At 62.6% G+C, this 20548-nt stretch overlaps 2 protein-coding genes across 4 annotated transcripts; one reads left to right on the top strand and one right to left on the bottom strand.

Moving 5' to 3' along the window:
* The first annotated feature begins 1631 nt into the window (after positions 1 to 1631).
* Helz2 (helicase with zinc finger 2) lies at positions 1632 to 15932 on the top strand. Of its 3 annotated transcripts, none has more exons than XM_042672236.1 (19): positions 1632 to 1798; positions 2736 to 3794; positions 4133 to 4316; positions 4390 to 4497; positions 4948 to 5465; positions 5540 to 6205; positions 8154 to 8937; positions 9084 to 9159; positions 9267 to 12954; positions 13039 to 13151; positions 13231 to 13362; positions 13448 to 13609; positions 13684 to 13831; positions 13921 to 14037; positions 14115 to 14307; positions 14414 to 14767; positions 14905 to 15061; positions 15148 to 15315; positions 15393 to 15932. In XM_042672236.1, the coding sequence occupies exons 2-19, from the start codon at positions 2788 to 2790 to the stop codon at positions 15515 to 15517; spliced, it is 8700 nt and encodes a 2899-aa protein (XP_042528170.1). In that variant the 5' UTR covers positions 1632 to 1798; positions 2736 to 2787; the 3' UTR covers positions 15518 to 15932. The 3 variants fall into 3 exon arrangements, with proteins under 3 accessions (XP_042528170.1, XP_042528167.1, XP_042528169.1); XM_042672233.1 differs by having other exon boundaries at positions 2594 to 3794; XM_042672235.1 differs by lacking the exon at positions 1632 to 1798 and having other exon boundaries at positions 2417 to 3794; positions 5564 to 6205.
* A 2479-nt stretch (positions 15933 to 18411) lies between these two features.
* Fndc11 (fibronectin type III domain containing 11) lies at positions 18412 to 20076 on the bottom strand. The gene has a single exon (XM_042672280.1). It carries the CDS (start codon positions 19555 to 19557, stop codon positions 18472 to 18474), a length of 1086 nt encoding a protein of 361 aa, XP_042528214.1. The 5' UTR covers positions 19558 to 20076; the 3' UTR covers positions 18412 to 18471.
* Between the last annotated feature and the right edge of the window lie 472 nt (positions 20077 to 20548).

Below are 20548 nucleotides of genomic sequence, written 5' to 3'. Positions count from 1 at the left end.
GGACTCCTGTGCCAAAGATCTGCAGCCTTGCGGGTACACTTAACACTGTCAGAAAGCTGAGCCATGAAAGCCAGAGGGAGCAGTACCAACAAGCCAGATCAGCTCTGGCGGAGAGCCGTAGTGGGACAGTGCTAAGAGCCCGGAGCCAGTAGGCAGGCCACCAACATGGAGACATGTGGCATGTCCTCCAGGCGCCTGAGCTGGTCTGGGCCTAAAGGGGCAGGTCAGGGGCAGGGTCACAGAGAGCTTGAGAGGTCAGGACCCGAGACTGGCAGGTATATAACCTCTTGTCCAAGGCCCCACCCTGCCTCGAGGAATTCAGGCATGTCCATCACCTGGGAAGTGGGACTTCCCTGCCTCCACTTGAAGACAAGATGGCATCCGTTAAACCCAATCCCCTATCAATCTACCACATGGCCACCATGGACTGGTCAAGAGACTCCGCACCCCTGCTTCAGTCTCTGTCCTCTTGTTGCTCCTGTTCACAGGGCCTCTTCCTCAGCTCTCTTCCCTCTTTAGGTGCTCTGGGTGTGTGTCCAACTGGCATGTTGACTCACGTGGGGCTCTTTTGACTTTATTTGCCACGGCAGGAAGCCAGCTGTGAAGAAGGCTGTGTGTCACTGGTCGAGGGACTGTAACTGTGCATTAGTGATAACATTTATGATTTTGCAGTTGTTGGGGTTCTGGATTGGCAGCTCTCCTATGCTGTGGTCAGGCCATTGTCTGCAGGGTGGAGGGGAAGATGGTCCAGTTCCTCCAATGTGGCATGGCCCTGAAATACAGCCCATCTCTCACTCCTCCCCTGCCCCCCACAGCAAGTGGCCAAGAGAGCCAGGAGCAGGCTGAGTCTTTTATGACACCTGGTTTTTCTGCCACATGCATACTCGTCATTCAGGCCAGCCCTGGCACTGGTAAGGCTAGTATCAGTCCTTAGGGCTACAGTGTCCGGTGAGACAGGGAACTCAGCCTGGGTAGGTGCCCAGCCTTTCGTGTGCCAGCAGAGCCTCGGGTCTGATGGCATTTCCCCAGCGAGGTCAGGAAGGCAGGCAGTTCAAGTGACATTGCACAATTCCCCAGCTCTTCCTGCTGTGTGGTCTGGGGTGGGAAGTTTTCGTGCTCTGGGTTCTGGCACAGTACCAAAATCTGTCTGCGCTGCGTCTTAAGGGATTGGAGGATATCACTGGAGCCTCTACGAGGAGAGCCTCCCCAACACACTCCGTCACTGGCCTCCCCCGGGCACCACATGCTGGACTGCAGCCCACAGCACAGCAAGCTTTCTAGGGCTCGGCAGGGCTCTCCCACGCCTCCGGGAGCCACGGGTCCCACCCTCCCCTCCCCCGCACCTGAGGTCTGCATGTTTGTGTGTAGCTGGGGGTGGGGGAAGGGCCAGTTAGAGTCCTGCAGGGCTGACCCCAGGGGCAGTCTTTGCCCTGCAGGGTGGTAGGAGCTGGCCAGGCTGGGGGGGGGGGGGCTATCACTTGAAGGCGGGGCAGGGGGCGGGGCAGGGGGCAGTGAGGTAATTTCCGTGATTGGGCGTCAGAAGTCTGAGTCGCCCAAGGGGCAGAATCGAAAGTGAAGGAGGCTCAGAGCTGGTACTGCCCTGTCCTGAGCACAGGGTGAGTTGGGGTGGCTGGGGAAAGGGGGGACGGCCCGGGAAGTGGGGAGCCCTTCCTCTTTCACAGATGGGACTGAGAGTTTCGTGGACAGCAGCACAGCCCTCTTCTTCTGCCTTTCTGACTGCCTGGCTGTGAGGTCCCAGTTCTGTGGATCCAGAGGTCTCCAGAGGTCTGGAGTGCAGGTAGGCTCTCAGACTTCACTGCTGCCCCATCTTCTCTTTAAAATAACATCTTTGTTCCCCAGCTTCCCCTTGAGAGTTCCCTGCAGACGGGGCTGGGAAGGTGGCTCAGTGGTAGAGCGCTTGCCTTGCATGCCTGAGGCCCTGGGTTCGATTCCTCAGCACCACATAAGCAAAAAGAAAAAAGCCAGAAGTGGTGCTGAGGCTCAAGTGGTAAAGCACTAGCCTTGAGCTGAAGAGCTGAGGGACAGCGCCCAGGCCGCCCCCCCCCCAAAAAAAAGAGAGAGTTGCCTGCAGAGTGCGGGATGTGTCTCAGTGGCCAGCACCGGCCTCGCTGAGGTCCTGGGTTCCATCCCATTAGTGGAGAAAAAGACAATCCCTTTTAGCCCCAGCCCCTGTGTTTGGAGGGAGCTGTTCCTCTTCCGTCCCAGCTGGGGTGATGCCCGAACCAGGGATACCCTGGTTTCCCTGGGGAGCACCGGTGTCAACTGTCCCACCTTGGTAGGCCAGACTTCTGCCAGTCTCTGGCTGCTTCATCCAGGTGGACTGCATGGGGGCAGCGGGGGGGGGGGGGAGGGCAGTGGGGGGGCAGGGCTCAGTCTATAGAATGACTGGGAAACTAGTACGTGCATGGGCCCAGACCACACCGGCCCCAGAGGCTCTACCTGGGGCTTCTGTGGTCTCAAGGGTCCTCTTTCCCATTAGCTGGAAAATGGCTCCTTCTGGGCAGGGCTTAGAGACCTTGCAGAAGGGACAGACTTTGCCTGGCTCAGGTCAGGGGACCTGTGTCCTCAACAGGCCAAATTGGGCAAAATTCTCTGTCATCTGCCTGGTGAAGGATATGTGGGTCCCTCAGGGAGCTGGGTGCTGGTCCTGTCCCATTGTCCCTCCATGGCCCTGGAGACCAGCTGCCCAGGAGACTAATGCATCTGTCACCTAGCTGCCGGGAGACGGATGACGCATCTCTGTGCAGCGCCTGGCCGACATTGGAGATGGCATCCCCAGGGTGCAACCTGTATTCTGCCAACCCTCCGGCCACCCAGGGGCCATCCTTGGCTGGGCTTTATGCTCAGGTGGACCTCTGCCTGGGCTGCTCCCGCTGCACCCAGCGCCTCAACGAGAGCACCTACGTCCTGCGCACGGTGCAGCACCAGTGTACCGCCGAGGTGCTGCTGGCCCGCTGCAAGGGAGCGGCCAAGAGTAAGATCTGGCGCCACGTGGGCCGTCGGCCCAGCTTCCCCAGGCCCCTGCATTACCAGGTCTGCCGCTACTACAGCCCTGGGCGGGGCTGCCGGCGCCACTGGAACCAGTGCACCTTTGCCCGCAGCCCCGAGGAAGCACTGGTCTGGACCTTTGAGTGCAGGCACAGCCTCCCCCGCCTGTGGCTGAAGGCTGCTGTGCAGGGCTCCCGTGCCCAGGGTGGGCCTGCCGACATCATCCGGGCAGAGTTTGGCGGCTGCTTCCAGCTGCTCTGTGCCTACTGCTTTAGGCGCTGCCCGCCCGCCCTGTGCCCCGTGGACTCCCGGGGGCGGTGTCCCGAGCACGGAACCTGCCCCAGCCTCCTCATCCATGTGAACGAGGAGGGCCGCAAGCGGCAGTTCCTGGAAGTGCGGCCACGGCCTCCAAACCGCCAGCCACTCGACTACTGCATGTTTGTGGGTCGAGGGTGGCCCTGCCGCCACGGAGCATCTCGCTGCCAGTATGCGCACAGCGCAGTGGAGATGGCGGTGTGGGAAGCTGAGCGGCTCGGTGGGCTCCTGCGGGGTGACCTACTCAGGCCCTCCACCCCCGGGGAGGACAAGCCCACAGACACCCACAACCAACCTGCCACGGTCCAGCTCTACTGCCGTGCCTGCCTGGTCACCTACCGCTCTCAGGAGGCTTTTGAGAACCATTGCTCCTCCTTGGAGCATGCGCAGATGGTCTCCTTAGACCAGGCCCTGCCCTGGGAGCACCGCGCCCCACCCATTGGGCTCTCCAAGTTTGAGCTGTGTCCGAGGTAAGGACAGCCAGGTCGGATTCCAGGGGGAGGGAGGGGTATCCTAACACCCGCACTAGGGCCTGGAAGTTCACCAGGTCTGGGGCCTCCCTGCCACCTGCTCTTCCCCTATCTATTAGCTGACACTACAGTGGCCTGAGAGGCCAGGGGTGAGGAAAACTTGTGGGGCAGTACTCGTGCTGGGCCTTATCCTGGGGAGGTGGGAGAAGACCACGAATCCGGTCCTACCCCTGGCCTAGAACTTGCTGCTGTTCCCACACAGTCCAGGAGCCCAGTCTCTACCCCCCTTGCCCCCATGGCTGCACCCCAGCGTGGCCCTGCTAACCTCCCCGCCCCAGGCCTGACCTCTGTGAGTATGGCGACATCTGTGTCAAGGCACACTCGGCACAGGAGCTGCAGGAATGGATCCAGCGGGCACAGACCACGGAGCTTCGAGAACAGGCGGCCTGGCAGGACGGGCTAGTGCCCTACCGGGCCCGGCTGCTCGCCGAGTACCAGCACAGCAGCAGTGAGGTCCTGGTGGTAAGTGGGGGCCGGGCAAGGGGTGGGGTGGGGGCCACGGCCTTGCTGCTGAGGGCCAGGTTTCTTTGTGTAGCTGTCGGAGAGCATCCCTGGAGTGTCCATCACCTGTAACCAGCCCCTGGTACATCAGGCCCAGGAGAAGAAGGCCCAGCACAGATGGACATTTGCCATCCACTCTGCGGTGAGGGTTTAAGAAGTCCTGAGGTCTTGAGCTTTGTGAGCAGCCCAAGCTCCTAGCTGGGTAAACATGCAGAACCCAGTGTCTAGAGCTGATGCCATCGCCGCGTCGGTCTGTGTACCCATAGTGTTCTCACCTGTAATCAGGATTATTACGCTGGCACCTGTGTGGTCATTCTATGGAGTGAAAAAGATCTCCCAGTGCCTGGCACCTGGAGAGTGAGCAAGGCTGGTGCCCAGGGCCGCCTGCCACCTTCAGAGCCTCTTTTGTCTTCTCAGGATTTTACATAGCAGGAAACTAGGGCCCAGAGAAGTTGAACCACCTGTGGGTCCCCTACCCAGGAAGCAGCTTAGGCTGCCTCTCTTCCAGGGTGGGAAGGGTTGGGCGTTGTCCTGGACCCTCTGTAGGGTGAGCCAGTGTCTGGGAGCCGCCTCACACCTTCTTCTCCTGCAGGACCCTCTGTTGCATGTGGCTTTACTCAAGCAGGAGCCTGGGGCAGAGTTTTCCCTGGTTGCCCCCCATCTCCCTCCAGGCCAGCTCTATGCACTGGGCGAACGTTTTCGTGTGCCCAGCTCCCCGGCAGAATTCCAGGTGGGGGTGTGCGTGCAGGCCTCCTCCTTCGGCTCCTTCGAGCAGTGGGTAGCCTTCGACTTTGGCCGCCGGCCCGTGCTGCTTCGGAAGCTGGGGCTGCAGCTGGGCCAGACCCCCAGTCGAGGGCTCCGTGCAAGGCCAGAGCCTGGCCGTCCTGAGGAGGTAGAACGCTGGCACACAGGCAACCGTTGCATCGTGCGTAGTGTGGAGCGGACGGATGAGCAAGTAGCCCTGATGGCCAAGTACAAGGCGCCTGCCCTGGCCCTGGAGTCCAGCCTCCAGGATCTGGCCTTGAGTCCCATCACACGCACCAATTACCGGCAGATGATGCACCACTTCCTTCATAAGGAGGAGGCCGCCCAGCAGCAGCTGGTGGCCAAGTGAGTTGGGCAGTGGGGGTGGAGGCAGGGGGCCCGTGTGGATTTGGAGCCAGGCCTGAGCTGGTGGCCTGAAGAACGAACACATATCTTCCCACCAGGTTGACCTTGAGAGGCCAGATGTCCCTCAAGACTGCGCTGCAGACGCCGGCTGTCGGCATGCTCTTCGCTCCGCCTGGGGCTCTTTATGCTGAAGTCCCCATCCCCTCCTCACTGGTGCCAGACTCAGACCAGGGCTTCCTCCTGGCCCGGGCGGTCAGCACAGCTCTAGTGGCTCCTGTGCCTGCACCCAACAACACAGTTTTTGAGGTGCGGCTAGAAACCCGGGCCAGCTCGGAGCAGGCGCTGTGGCTGCTTCTTCCCCCCCGCTGCTGCATGGCCCTGGGCCTGCAGCCGGAGACCAGCCCCACTCTGGAGGTGCAGTTCCAGATCGACCCTCTGACCTTCCGGCTCTGGCACCAGGCAGTGGACGCCCTGCCCGAGGAGCGGCTGGTGGTGCCTGACCTGCTGGCCTGTGTCCTGCCGCGCCCCTGCCCTATTCCGCCTGCATTGCGCGGCAACCGCAAGCAGAAGCTGGCCATGGGGCTCATTGCAGGCAGCTGCCCCGAGAGCCTGAAGCCCACCCCACCACTGCTCATCTACGGCCCCTTTGGCACTGGCAAGACCTACACTCTGGCCATGGCAGCCCTGGAGGTCATCCGGCAGCCCCACACCAAGGTGCTCATCTGCACGCACACCAACAGGTGAGCTTGTGTGGACTCACACGGACAGGTGAGCTCAGAGCACTGCCCTGGCGTCTGCCCTCCGTTCCCCATGGCGTCCTACCCCGGCACCTGCCCTCCTACTCGTGTGGGGGCCCTGCTGATGACCTAGTTGCCCAACCAGTGAGTGACAGGCCTGTTACTTGCCTGAGGAACTGCGGGTGCTTCACTGGGAGCAGTTGTGGATAGCCATGTGTGTTTCTTGTGGTCGAGGCTCTTTATTTTGTGTGTTTGTTTGTTTTTGTTGGTGTGGGGCTCCAACTCTGGGCCTGGGCGCTGTCCCTCAGCGCTTCAGCTCAAGGCGAGCCGCAGTGCCACTTGCGGCCTTTTCTGTTTATGGGGTGCTGAGGCATCGAACCCAGGGCTTCATGCATGTGAAGCAAGCACTCTACCTTCCCAGCTGCCTTCCCCTTATTTATTTATTTATTTATTTTTTGTTTACAGAAACAGATTTCTCCATTGAAAAGTTCCCCTTTGGTCCATGTGGGTTTCTTGGTTCCATAACGCCACATATTACAACAGGCACCAAGTCCCCGGCCTGGAGTCAGGGCGGGAGGGTGAGCTCAGAATAGGTGCCTGACCGATTTCCAGGCTGGTCTGAGGGTCCTGGGAACAAGACTGTGGCCTGTCTGGAAGATGCTTGCAGCCCTCCTGACCGCTCAGGGCTCCGGCTCTTGCTACCTGTTGTTACAGCCCTGGAGCCATGCTCTGGTTGGGCACTCGGTCCTGGCCATGTCGGGCTGCCTTGAGTCATAGCCAGAGACTGTCTCCTTCCCTCTGCCTCAGCTCAAACACCAGCTCTTCCTTCAAGCCCTCCCTGATACTCAGGCCCAGTGCCCTCGCCAGCACTCCTCTGTGGGATCCAGTTCTTCTCTGATCTGCATCTTTGCTCTGTATCCCCTGAGAAAGCTCCTGGGTAGGACCTCTGTCTGCTCCCCGCAAGCAGAGCTGGTCACACAGTGAATGTTTCAAAGTCCCAAAGAGGCAGTGCACACCCCTCCCCCCTCCAGTGAGGAGAGGGCAGCACATACCCCTCCCCCCTCCAGTGAGGATAGGGCAGCACACCCCTCCCCCCCAGTGCAGAGCAGGTAGAGCACCCCTCCCCTCCAGTGCAGAGCGGGCAGAGCACCCCTCTCCCCCAGTGCAGAGCGGGCAGTGCACACCCCTCCCCCCCCTCCAGTGCAGAGCGGGCACCGCACCCCTCCCCCAGTGCAGAGCGGGCAGCACACACCCCTCTCCCCCAGTGCAGAGCGGGCAGCGCACACCCCTCCCCCCCTCCAGTGCAGAGCGGGCAGAGCACCCCTCTCCCCCAGTGCAGAGCGGGCAGTGCACACCCCTCCCCCCCTCCAGTGCAGAGCGGGCACCGCACCCCTCCCCCAGTGCAGAGCGGGCAGCACACACCCCTCTCCCCCAGTGCAGAGCGGGCAGCGCACACCCCTCCCCCCCTCCAGTGCAGAGCGGGCACCGCACCCCTCCCCCAGTGCAGAGCGGGCAGCACACACCCCTCTCCCCCAGTGCAGAGCGGGCAGAGCACCCCTCTCCCCCAGTGCAGAGCGGGCAGCGCACACCCCTCCCCCCTCCAGTGCAGAGCGGGCAGAGCACCCCTCTCCCCCAGTGCAGAGCGGGCAGTGCACACCCCTCCCCCCCTCCAGTGCAGAGCGGGCAGCGCACCCTCCCCCCAGTGCAGAGCGGGCAGAGCACCCCTCTCCCCCAGTGCAGAGCGGGCAGATCACCCCTCTCCCCCAGTGCAGAGCGGGCAGCGCATCCCTCCCCCCAGTGCAGAGCGGGCACCGTACCCCCTCCCAGTGCAGAGCAGGCAGCGCACACCCCTCCCCTCTCCAGTGCAGAGCGGGCAGAGCACCCCTCTCCCCCAGTGCAGAGCGGGCACCACACACCTCATTCCTCTCTCACGCGCCCATCCTTCCCACAGCGCGGCCGACATCTACATTCGGGAATACTTCCACGGCTTTGCCAGTGCCGGCCACCCGGAGGCGGCTCCACTGCGCGTGATGTACACAGACCGCCCACCAAACCAGACCGACCCTGCCACGCTGAAGTACTGCTGTCTGACCCCGGACTGCCGGGCCTTCCGCCCGCCCACCGGGGCGGAGCTGGCCCAGCACTGCCTGGTGGTCACCACCAGCTCCCAGGCCCGGGAGCTCCGGGTGCCCGTGGGCTTCTTCTCCCACATCCTCATCGACGAGGCTGCACAGATGCTGGAGTGTGAGGCCCTCATCCCATTGGCCTACGCCTCGCCCCGTACCCGTGTGGTCCTGGCAGGGGACCACATGCAGGTCACACCCCGGCTTTTCAGTGTGGCCAGGACCAAGGCAGCCGTGCACACCCTCCTGTACCGCCTCTTCCTGCACTACCAGCAGGGGGCGCATGACCTCGCCCGGCAAAGCCGCATCATCTTCCATGAAAACTACCGCTCCACCGCAGCCATCATCAGCTTTGTCTCGCGCCACTTCTACGTGGCCAAGGGCAACCCTATCCAAGCCAGTGGCAAGGTCCCATGCCACCCCCGGCACTACCCGCTCATGTTCTGCCACGTTGCAGGCACCCCTGAACGGGACCTGTCCATGACCTCGTGGCTCAACGCAGCCGAGGTCATCCAGGTGGTGGAGAAGGTGCAAGAGGCCTACAATACGTGGCCGGCCTGCTGGGGCAGCCGCGAGCAGAGGCACATCTGTGCTGTCTCTCACGGGGCCCAGGTGAGCCCAGCTGGCCAGCCTGCCCTCTGGGGGCCGGGCTCTCGTGTCCACCCCCTGAGCTGCACCGCAGGACCACGCTGGGGTCATGGGCATCGGGGCTGAGGTGCAGCAGGCACTCAACACCTGCGTTTTGTGGCTTCCATCAGGTCAGCGCATTGAGGCAGGAGCTGAGGAGAAGGAACCTGGGAGAGGTGTCTGTGGGCAACTTTGAGATCCTGCCAGGTGGGTAAGCGGTGGGTGGGGAACATGCCCAGCCCCCAGTCTGGCATTGGTGGGGCAGGGCTGGGGGTGGAGAGCTTGGTCACCTGCCTGACCCGCGTCTCCTGCAGGGCGGGAGTTCCGGGTAGTGGTGCTGAGCACCGTCCACAACCGCCACAGCCTGCTCAGCCCTGGGGCGCCGACCTTGGAATTCTTCACGGACGCCCGTGTGCTGAACACAGTCATGACCCGTGCCCAGTCCCAGCTGGTGGCCGTGGGCGATGCCGTGGCCCTCTGTTCTTTTGGGGCCTGTAGTAAGCTCTGGAAGAGCTTTATCCGAGAGTGCATAGAACACCGTAGTGTCTGCCCTGAAGGCCTTTCTCTGGGGCAGATTGAGCAGGGTGTGGCCCAGAGGCAACAGTGGACCACAGAGAGGTCTTGGGCTGGAGTGGTCAGGGACGGTGTCCTGGTGGAGAGAGCGGGGGGCCCTTCCCCGGAGCACGGGGCAGCTGTGGCAAAGGCCCTGCCAGGGCTTGTGTCTGAGGCAGAGGCCGTGGCAGGGAGACGGGTGGGTCCGGCACCAAAGGAGGGGACACCTGTGGGGGCTGCCGAGGGTGAGAGCGTGCCCCCGCGAGGCCCAGCAGCCCAAGAAACTGCCCTGGAAGGACAGTGGTCTGAGGACCTGGAGTCTGACTTCTGGCCCTTGGACTGGGAGCTCAACGCGGACGATGCCATCCTGAAGGAGCTTCTGGATGAGAGCCGGCAGGTGATGGTCACGGTGGGAGAGGATGGGCTGCTGGATACCATGGCCAGGCCCGCGTCCCCGCAGCAGGCCCAGCAGTACACCAACCTGCCTCCGGCCACTCTGCGGAAGCTGCTGCGCACAGAGCCCGAGCTGTACCGCCGCTGCACCTTCCTGCAGGAGACCTTTGAGCGGGCGTCCGCCATCCCCCTGGACGACGGCGGCCCCAGCCCACTCCAGGTCAGGGGCCGCCTGAACTGCGGCATGGCCTTCACGGGGGACGAGGTGCTGGTGCAGGTGCTGGGCCCCGTGGTGGGCGACAGGAGCGTCCCGGGGCGGCTGCAGGGCCGTGTGGTAGGGGTGCTGAAGAGGAGGAGGCGCGAGCTGGCCTTCGTGTGTCGGATGGACGAGTGGGACCCCCGCATCATGATCCCCGTCAACGGTTCCGTCACGAAGATCTTCGTGGCCGAGCTGAAGGACCGGAGGCAGGTCCCTATCCACCGCCTCTTCCAGGGTCGGGTGCAGCGGGTGAGGCATGAGAGCCTGGCGGCCAACGCCTGGCGCGCCCGGCTCTTCTGGGTGCACATCGTCCTGTGGCGGAAGCGTTTCTACTACCCGCTGGGCATCGTCCTCGAGGTGCTGCCTGAGGCCAGCACCTGGGAACACAGCCTCCGAGCCCTTGACCTGGAGCACGGTCTGAAGGCCCCCTCACCAGATGCCACCTCGGTGTCCAAGGCTCTGCAGAAATACCACTCTGAGCTCAGAACGGCCACGGGCCACAGAGAGGACTGCCGTCCCTTCCTCACCTTTACCGTGGACCCCACGGACGCCTGCAACCTGGACGACGCCCTCAGTGTCCGGGACCTGGGCGCCGGGTGCGAGGTGGCTGTGCACATCGCCGACGTGGCCAGCTTGCTGCCCAGGGACGGAGCGCTGGATGTGGAAGCGCGCCGGCAGGGCTCCGTGTTCTACGCCCCTGACCGGGAGCCCATGCTCATGCTGCCAGCCAGCCTCTGCCAGGATGCGCTGAGCCTCCTGCCAGGCCGGGACCGCCTCGCCATCTCCCTCTTCCTCACCATGGAAAAGGGCAGCGGTCAGCTCCAGCGCCTGCGCTTCGCACCCTCCATCATCCGCTCTGACTGCCAGCTGTCCTATGAAGAGGCCGAAATGCTGATCAAGGGGCACCGAGGGGCTGGCCTAGAGCTGCCAGCCTGCCTGGACTCCGTGGGGGCCTGTGTGGTGGCAGCCTGCTACTTCTCCCGGGCACTGCGCCGGCACCGGCTGCAGGCCGCCTGTCACTATGAGCGGCCGGATGAGGACAGTGAGCTGGGCTTCCGCGCGGCCCACATTATGGTCCAAGAGTATATGATCCAGTTTAACAGCCTGGTGGCCAAATTCCTGGTGGACCACGAGCGCACGGGCACCGTCACGCCGCTGCGGTGGCAGCCCACACCCAGCAGCCACCAGCTGGACGCCGTGGGCGAGAAGCACAGAGAGTGGGTGCCCCTGTCCCTGCACCTCCGCCACCACCTGCGCCCCCGTGGCAGCCCCGCCGCACGGCCGCACCTCTTGACCTCTCTCTGGAAAAACATCCAGCTGGCCGCACACAGCCAGGACTACGGCCAGATGGTCGACCTCATTGCCACGGACGACATGCACCCTTCGCTGGCTTGTGCCAGCCTGGACTTCCGGAAGGCCCTGGGACGCTCCGTGTTCTGCCGTTCCGGCCGGGGCCGGCAGCGGCCGGCAGGCCACTACTCGCTGCAGGTGGAATGGTACACCTGGGCCACTTCGCCCATCCGCAGGTACTTGGATTTGGTACTGCAGCGGCTGATTCTGCTGGCGCTGGACTGTGGGGGCTCTACGTACTCCACCAGGGATATCGACAGGCTCTGCCAGGACTTCAGCCACCAGTATGCTTGCGCCCAGAGCTACCAGCGCCGGGCCTACAGTCTGTACCTGGCTACCCAGCTCCAGGCCCAGCCTCGAGACAAGCTGGGCTTTGTGGTGGATATGGAACCGGGGGCCCGCTGCTTCAAGCTGCTCTTCCCTGCCAACCCGGACACCCTGCCTGACTTCTACCCCATCAGCTACCGCTCCCTGCAGCTGGCCGAGCATCCCTACAGTCTGGCGGGCAGGCCCGGCCTGCGGCTGGTGTGGCGGCTCCGTGTGTACTCAGTGCAGACACCCAAACCGCCCCCTTTAAAGCCTGGGCCCTTGTGGGACCCACATGCCCAGGCCATCGATGCCACGCTGTGGCAGCAGCTGCTGCTGCTGGTGGAGGAGCAGCAGTGGCCCGAGCTGGCCGCCCTGGTCCAGGACCAGGGTGCCGCAAAGACCTGGCCGCATGAGACGGGGCGGGTGAGCCACAGCCACTGTGGCAACGTCACTGAGGTGACTCGCGAGCTGGTCAGTGGGGACACTCTGCAGGTGCAGCTGGGTGCCAGGCTGCAGCGGGGCTTCCTGGCACCGACCCTGCAGCTGTGGAGGGTAGCACCTGGCTTCAGCCTCTGCTTGGAGCACACGGAGAGGCCTGGGGACTGCTTCTCTGGCCACCCACACCGGGCCTCTCAGGACCAGTACTGCAGTGCAGATGAGTACTCCCAGGTATGGGGGCCGATCTGCTCCCTGGACTCTGCCACCAACGCGGTCACAGACGGTGACTCCATCACCCTGCAGGACGTGCACATTTCCTGGGATAGAAAGGGGACCGCACCGGGGCAGCTGCAAGGTGCCTTCAACCTTGACCCTGCCTTCCTCCGGGAGAACGGCATCGACACTAACTTTGGCTGCAGCTACCTCTGCATCCGGCTGGAGGGGCTCCCGGCTCCTCCCTGCCCGCCCTCTGCGCCCAGCAGCCTCAGCCCCCGCCTGAGCATTGACCCTGACACCTACACCTGGGTGGCTCACGGGCTGGCCCACGACTGGAACCAGGAGGACTCTGAGGACGGACAGGAGGCCCCCGGGCAAGTGCACTTCTTCATCCACCACATGGCCATGGAGAAGATTCCAGAGGAGGTGCAGAGACCCAGCACCCAGTTCACTGTTGAGGTGTTGTCCAAACCACTTCCGGACCTGTGAGTGGCTTCCACGGCCTGAGACATGGGGTGACTGCCCCACCCCCTCTGGCTGTTGATTTTCTGTGTTCTCCTCACCCCTAGCCGCAAGGAAGAAGCTGTGCGTCAGCTAAAGAATGCATCCCCGCTGGTCACCAGCATTGCCCTGGGCAAGCCCATCCCTGAGGCCTGCCTCTGGCCTGGCCGGAAGCCCCATGGTAAGGGCGGGTCCTGCCCACCCTCCCCTCCCTCTTCCGCTCGCTGCGGGCACTCAGTGTTCCCCACTCCTGTGCCCAGTGATGGCCAGCAGGTTCCTGGAGCGGCTGGCCTATGACATCCCCGGGGGAGGCCACAAGCTGAACCTCAGCCAGAACACAGCCGTCAGGAGGGCTCTGCAGAGGCCGTTCACCGTCATCCAGGGCCCTCCGGGTAGGGCCTGGCTCAGGGGCCCGGGGCTGCCCCGGCAGGGGCACAGGAGCAGGGGGGCTGGGCTCACCCTCCTTTCTGTACACAGGAACAGGGAAGACAGTGGTGGGCCTCCACATCATATTCTGGTTCCACAAATCAAACCAAGAGCAGACACCGCCCAGCGGTGGCCCCGACGGGGAGGGGCCCCAGGGGGCGCCGTGCCTCATATACTGCGGTCCTTCCAACAAGTCGGTGGACGTCCTAGCAGGTGTGTAGGGTGGCACATGGGGCTGCCGGGGCACTGGGCACCGGGAGGTGGCCCCTGATGAATGGCACCCCCAGGACTGCTCCTGAGTAAGAGGAAAGAGCTGAGGCCGCTGCGTGTGTACGGCGAGCAGTACGAGGCTGTTGACTTCCCGATGCCAGGTGTGGGTGGCAGAGGCCTGCTCAGCAAGACCTCTCAGGAGGGGAGGCCCAACCAAAAGCTCAGGTGTGGCCCGTGTGCTGGGGTGGAGGTGCGGGCCCCGCCGTGCAGGCAGCCCCACATCGGGCAGCAGTTCCCTAGTTCTCTCCTCTTAGGAGCATCACGCTGCACCACCGGATCCGACAGCCCTCCAACCCGTGGGCACAGAAGGTCAGGGCATTTGACGCCCGGCTGCAGCAAGGAGAAGTCTTCTCTAAGGAGGACCTAGCCTTGTAAGTGCCAGAACCGGGCTGTGGGCTGCCTGCTGGTGGGAGGGGCGGGTCAAGGTGACGGGCGGTGCCCTGCCCAGGTACCGGAAGACCCTGACCAAGGCCCGGAAGTTTGAGCTGGACCAGCACTCGGTCATCCTGTGCACGTGTTGCTGCGCAGCGACAGCCAGCCTGCAGGGCCTGCATGTGCGGCAGATCCTCATCGACGAGGCTGGCATGGCCACCGAGCCAGAGACGCTCATCCCTCTGGTACGCTTCTCGAAGGCCGAGAAGGTGAGGGGGCATGGCGGGCGTGCCGGGTGAGGGCTGTGGCCAGCTGGGGGCTGGACCTGGCCCTCGAGTCTGGAGGTGTCAGACGCAGGGCCGCCTGTGCCTCCAGGTGGTTTTACTTGGGGACCATAAGCAGCTCCGGCCCGTGGTCAAGGGCGAGCAGCTGCGGAACCTGGGGATGGACCGGTCCCTCTTCGAGCGGTATCACAGGGACGCCTTTATGCTGGACACGCAGTACCGCATGCACAAGGACATCTGCACCTTCCCCTCCAAGGAGTTCTACGGGCAGAGGCTGAAGACCTGTCCCAGCCTGCGGCGGCCACCCAGCCTCCTTGGCCACGCAGGCAGGGAGAGCTGCGCCATCATCTTTGGCCACCTGCAGGGCCGTGAGCAGGTGCTGATGGTGTCCACGGATGAAGGGAGTGAGAACTCCAGGGCCAACCCAGACGAGGTGGCAGAGGTGGTGAGTGTTTCCGGGCGGGAGGTGGGCGGCTTCCAGAGCAGGAAGGAAGGAGAACTTCCTGGAGGGAGCTGGTTTCAGGGATCAAGTATGGCTCTTTTGCCCGGGGCAGAAGACGCACTAGGGTCCCTCCCCCTCAGGTCCGCATCACCAAGCAGCTAACCTTGGACCAGACAGTGGACCCCAAGGACATCGCCATCCTTACTCCCTACAACGCACAGGCTGCGATGATCGGCCAGGCCCTCAAGAAAGAGGGGGTCAGCGGGGTGACCGTGTCTTCCATCACCAAGAGCCAGGGTGAGTCTGGCACTGGGGGCCCCTCCCCAGTGGGCTGGGGAGGTGGGCACAGTGGGCCTGGCAAACCGCACTGCTCAATCCCCCAGGGAGCGAGTGGCGCTACGTGTTGGTGAGCACCGTCCGCACCTGTCCCAGGAGTGACGTGGACGGGCGGCCGACCAAGAGCTGGCTCAGGAAGTTTCTGGGCTTTGTCGTGGACCCCAATCAAGTGAATGTAGCCCTCACTCGGGCTCAAGAGGGGCTGTGCCTGATTGGTAAGGGCTAGGGCTCTGGAGGGTAACCCAAGGGCAGACTCGGGGTAGAGCTGGCAACTGCCCAACTCTCCCCACAGGAGACCACATCTTGCTGCGCTGCTGCCCGCTCTGGTGCCGGCTCCTGGAATTCTACAAGGCCCAGAATAGCCTCGTGCCTGCCAAGCAGGTTCGGGTCCGGAGAAGGTCAGCTGTGTGTTCTTGAAGAGCTCCGGCTCGTGGGGGCCCTCCACTGTGGGCCTGGGCACTCGGCATGCTGTCATGTCCTCGGCGGCATGGCTGGCCCTCTAGCTGCTTGGGTGAGGCCCATCCCCAGCCATGGTCATGGTCAGTGACAGCCTTGTGCGGGCTGGCCCCATCCAACCTGCCATGCTTACCTTGGAGGAACTGGGACAACTGCTTCCTGCTGGCACAGGGAAGACTGGCCACGCAGAGTCCAGATCAGCAGAGGACACTTCTGCCATTACTGGGGTATCCCAGGCAGCAAGGGGGGCCCGTGGCCTCTGACCTTCAGATCCACATGTAATTGCCCTGGGAGCCACACATGTGCCTTACTTTCTAAATTAAAAGCCAGCAGTCATTTACTGAGATGCCAGTAGATGGCTTCCCTGGAGAAGAAAGCCCTCTCCTCCAGTCCATGTGCCCTTCAGGGTCACCCGCTGGGGAAGGGGCAGGCACACCAGATGTCCACACCAGCCTGGCCAGCCTCCACTGCCCAGGGCCTGACAGCTTTGAGGGCAGGGGACTGTCCAGGCATCTGCTTTCACTACAGCTGTGCTTGCGGGTCCGGGGTCTAGCAGAACCTTCTCTGAAGGGTTGAGTGGGCACAGCGAGCCCTGAGGTCTGAGACGGTTTCTGTCTCTGCCAGGGGAAGAGGAGGGAGGGATGAGGGGAGGAAGCAGAGCTGGCCCTCGGTTGCCCTACCAGGTCCTCTTTGTGAAGATGTCTGGCTGGGCTTTTTACAATCAGAATCTACTTTCCGATTTTTGTACAGCTTCTCAGACTCAGCATTATATGACGGAACATTGCTTTATTAGGCTAAGGGCAGAAAGGACTGGCTTTCATCTTGCTTGAAGCCAAGAGGCTGGCGAGCCCTAGACCTGGGAGGACCAGGGCATCCCATCTGATGAGCAGGAAGCAGGCAAGGACAAGCCACACCAGGTGGCCCTGCACCCAGCTGGAGGACAGAGGGCCAGCCACAGCCTCAGGCCGCATGGCCCTGGGGCATCCTGGGGAGTAGGTCCAACATCTTCATTCTTCGTGCCGGCATCCTGCCAGGTCCCATCTCTCCCCAGACCTCTGGGCTCTACAGCCCTTCCTCGGTCAACTTAGGCTGGAGCCTATGGCTAATGTGTGGGGCATCTCCTGGCCTGGGTGAGCACCAGCTGACAGGGACAGGATGGCCAGCCACACTCCCTCTGTCTCAGGCCAGGGAGAAGAGGTTGCAGAGACACTGCAGTGAGAAGAGGCCCCAGGGCCTGTCTGTCCCAGAGACAGCCAGCGGGGACACTGCTTGGGGATCGAGTTCTGAGATAGCAGGTACTCAGCCTGGGTGAGAGGGCTCTCGCAGCATGGGGCCTTGAAACGGGGAAGCAGAGGTGGACTGGTGCCAGGCAGGGGTGGAGCTTGAGGAGAAATTCTGTTGGGAAGCATGGCGCATGGTGGTGGGTGAGGGTTGGTGCTGGCAGGCTGGGTGCTGGGTGAGAACCTCGCTCCAGGACCAAGGGTCGCCTAGGAATGGCTCTGCCCCTGGGAGATGGCCTTCCTGGGCCGGCAGGTTGGGCACAAGCTGGGCCTGCCTGGCACGCCGGTTCCCAGCGTTCATCTTGGCCCCCAGGCATATCCTGTACACCCGTTCCCGCTCCAGGAGCCACACAGAGCATGCTCCTCCACCTTGAACGCTTGGGACAGCGCTGTCTTGTGGCGCGTTCAGAGACAAGCCGCACACTCTCTCTCACACACAGTGCCAAAGTGTGACGTCCTGGGTGGCCTGCAGGAAGCACCCTTCTCTGGGGGCCGGAGGGCCCTAGAAGGGAGCCCTGCCTCCACCAAACCCACACCAAGGGCTCCTGGGTCTCTCGCCACACCACCCCTCCGCCAGAGGCTGGTGATTCCTATCCCTCCCAGACGTGGTCCTCGCAGACCATGGTGGGCTCATGGAAACACGCTGGGCCTGGAAAGCCAGGGTGCCCTCTGCACTTCCTGCACCGGCCCTCCTGTGCCACACCCACAGCACGGCCTGCCGTCCCTCTGCATACACATCCCTACCTCCCGGATCACAAGACTGTGCATGGCGCGCTGCGGGCTGGGCTTACACATCCCTACCTCCCGGATCACAGGACTGTGCATGGCGCGCTGCAGGCTGGGCTGGGGTCATGGGCCACACTGAGGGCTCTGCAGGCAGCACAAGGGACCAGGACACTGGTGTGGACACACAGCAGCCATGGAGGGCCAGTGGATATGGGGGGACACAGCAGCCATGGAGGGCCAGTGGATATGGGGGGACACAGCAGCCATGGAGGGCCAGTGGATATGGGGGGACACAGCAGCCATGGAGGGCCAGTGGATATGGGGGGACACAGCAGCCATGGAGGGCCAGTGGATATGGGGGGACACAGCAGCCATGGAGGGCCAGTGGAGGGGGGCAGCACACCTCCCAAGCTGTGACACGGGCCCTCTTACCAAGACCCTCACCCACCTAGGGTGCCGATGAACTTCAGCTTTTCTTGGGGGAGAAAATAACTTTTTTTTTTTTTTATTTTAAAATCAAATGTCACTTAGGCCTCAGGCACTCTGGCTCTAAGGATGCCAGGCATGGCAGCACGGCGGGGCCCGATCGATCGCCGAGCAGTGTGGAGTCAGGGAGCCCCAGCTGGGGGGGGGACAGTGAGGGGGCAGAGCCTGTTGTGGTGGGGGGGGAGGGGCTGGGTCCCCTGGGGGCAGCTCATCACTGCTGCCAGGGGCGGCCGCTTCCTCCTCCCGTGGCCTGCGGTCTGGAAGGCCCAGCAGGGCCCTGTGGAAGGGTGTTGGGAGCTGGGGTCTGGGGGCTGTGAGATGCTGGGCTGTTAGGAAAACACACATGCTGCTGCCTTAAAACCTAAATCGGGGTGTGTGACTCTGTGTGTATACTCCTCTTTATTAGTGGATAAATACTAGAACTCATCTCTCGGAGGGTGCAGTCAGGGGCGGCTGGGTGTGCCCAGCCCCGGGGGGGCCCGGTGAGGATGGCAGGGTGAGACTGTGACTGGGCGTGGCCCCTCGGGACTCCAGCGAGGTCTGCAGGGCGAGGCTGTGACTGGGCGGGGCCCTGTGAGGCCCGGGCAAGGTCTGCAGAGTGAGGCTGTCCCTCCAGGGCTCGTACACCAGCGTGTAGCTCTCGGCCCTCTTGATGGTGAACTTATAGGTGCGGCTGGGCAGCAGGTTGTGGACGTCGAAGGTGCAGGCGGTGACAGGGACCAGGCCACACTGCGCGCACTCCTGCTGTGTCCGAGGCTCCAGCAGCTTGAAGCGCAGCTCAAACTGCTCCGGTGCTGCCGGCTGGACGGTGACAAACCAGCGCAGGCTGACCCAATCCTGATGGGCCACTGACTCCTTCCGGTCAAACATGACGGGCATCTTGGTGCTCAGCATGAGCCGGATGTGCGGGATCTTGGTGGCCCCGATGTCGGACACCAGGCGGTGCTTGATATGCAGGCGTCCGGGCACCATCATGGCCAGGAAGTTGTCCATGACCGCAGACAAGTCTGCCAACTGCTGCTCCACCAGCCCCCAGCCGGCCAGGAAGGGCCGTGGGTCAGGCGACTCGAGCAACGCATCCAGCTCCGCGTGGCCCCGGTCCAGCTGCTCCAGCAGGTGCCCCAGCAGGAGGAGCTGGATCTTGGTCTGTGCCGTGCCCACCTTCTTCATGCGCTGAAACTTCCAGGGGTCGATGAGCTGGACCATGGCGCTGGGCAGCAGCAGTGGGTTCTGGTCGCCCAGGGCCAGGTGCTTGGGGAGGATCTCAATGTAATAGGAACACTTCTTGAGCAGCTGCATGCGGGCATGGTGGCGCTTGAGCAGGTGGGGGCTCAGGTCTGTGGTCAGGAACTCGCGCAGCACATTGCGCCGCACCATGTAGGTCCTCCATGCTTCTGGCTCCAGTAGCTGCTGCTCCTCCACCTCCTCCGCCTCCTCCATGTCCAGGAAGGACTGCGGACAGTCCAGCTTCATCTTGTCCAGGCCCAGGCCTGTCACCTGGAAGCTCATTGTCTAGGAGCTGGGGGGAGGGGGGCTGAGCATAAGCTTTGATTGTTAGGCTGACCCCCTCTTCTGCCCTCCCCCTGGGAAGCAGCTTCTCAGGGGCCAGAATAGACGGGTTCAACGGCTGGACAAAGCGAACGCAGAGGGGAGGTGAAGCTGTCCTCTCCAGTGATAAACAGGGTGAGGTAGAGGAGGAGGGCTTGGGGCCAAAGTGGCATGAGCAGAAACTCCGGCCACTGAGGAGCTCTAGGGCCTGGAGTGAGCCTGGCCTGACACCGGGTGGAGGAAAGCGTCCTTAGGGCTTCGAAGAGGGCTCAGGGTGACTTGGACAGCACAGGTACCTACTGCGTCTCCCAGAACACCCTCCATACCTCACGGCACTGGCAGAGCAGAAGACAAAGGCTAGTCAAAGGAAGAGGAACCCCCATCACAGCAGCCCCTGGAGTGTGCAGGGCCTCCTCCCTGGCTGCGCTGACTCCAGGAAGAGTCCTTGCAGAAGGAAGGTCTACCTCACCTCCCTCCCCACAGCAGGAGCCCAAAGCTAAGACGCTCGCCAGCTCTGTCTGCTTCCAAGGTTAGTGGTGGGTGTTTTGATTTTGTTTTTAAATTATATTTTTATTAGCTTTAAGTAGCTGTACAAAAGGATTGTAATTCCACGTGTTAGTGGAATTGACTGATATGATCCCTTTTTAAACTCAAGGATTCCTGCTTGCTCGTCAGGTGCTCCATCTCTTGAGGTATTTGTTTGTTGTGTGTGTGTGTGCCAGTCCTGGGACTTGAACTCAGAGCCTAGGCACTGTCCCTGAGCTTTTTTTTGCTGAAGACTAGCACTCTGCCACTTGAGCCACACTTCTACTTCTGGCTTCTTGGTGGTTAACTAGAGATACGAGTCTCACAAACTTTCCTGCTCAGGCTGGTGCCAGTGACCCTCAGATCTCAGTCTCTCAGGTAGCCAGGATTATAGGTGTGAGCCATTCATGCCGTTATTTATTTTTTA

This window comes from Dipodomys spectabilis, unplaced genomic scaffold (genome assembly GCF_019054845.1).
Source record: "Dipodomys spectabilis isolate Male_0828 unplaced genomic scaffold, ASM1905484v1 ptg000692l, whole genome shotgun sequence".
In the NCBI taxonomy this organism is placed as follows: Eukaryota; Metazoa; Chordata; class Mammalia; order Rodentia; family Heteromyidae; genus Dipodomys; species Dipodomys spectabilis.
This window is presented reverse-complemented; position numbering and strand designations above follow the sequence as displayed.

What these genes read in the sequence shown, in the direction of transcription:
- Helz2 (XM_042672233.1), top strand. Translation starts at nt 2,719, where the DNA reads ATGCATCTGTCACCTAGCTGCCGGGAGACGGATGACGCATCTCTGTGC. An exon ending in GCAGCAGTGAGGTCCTGGTG is followed by an intron (nt 4,317 to 4,389) that starts GTAAGTGGGGGC and finishes TTCTTTGTGTAG; the next exon opens with CTGTCGGAGAGCATCCCTGG. An exon ending in CTGTCTCTCACGGGGCCCAG is followed by an intron (nt 8,938 to 9,083) that starts GTGAGCCCAGCT and finishes GGCTTCCATCAG; the next exon opens with GTCAGCGCATTGAGGCAGGA.
- Fndc11 (XM_042672280.1), bottom strand. Translation starts at nt 19,557, where the DNA reads ATGAGCTTCCAGGTGACAGGCCTGGGCCTGGACAAGATGAAGCTGGAC.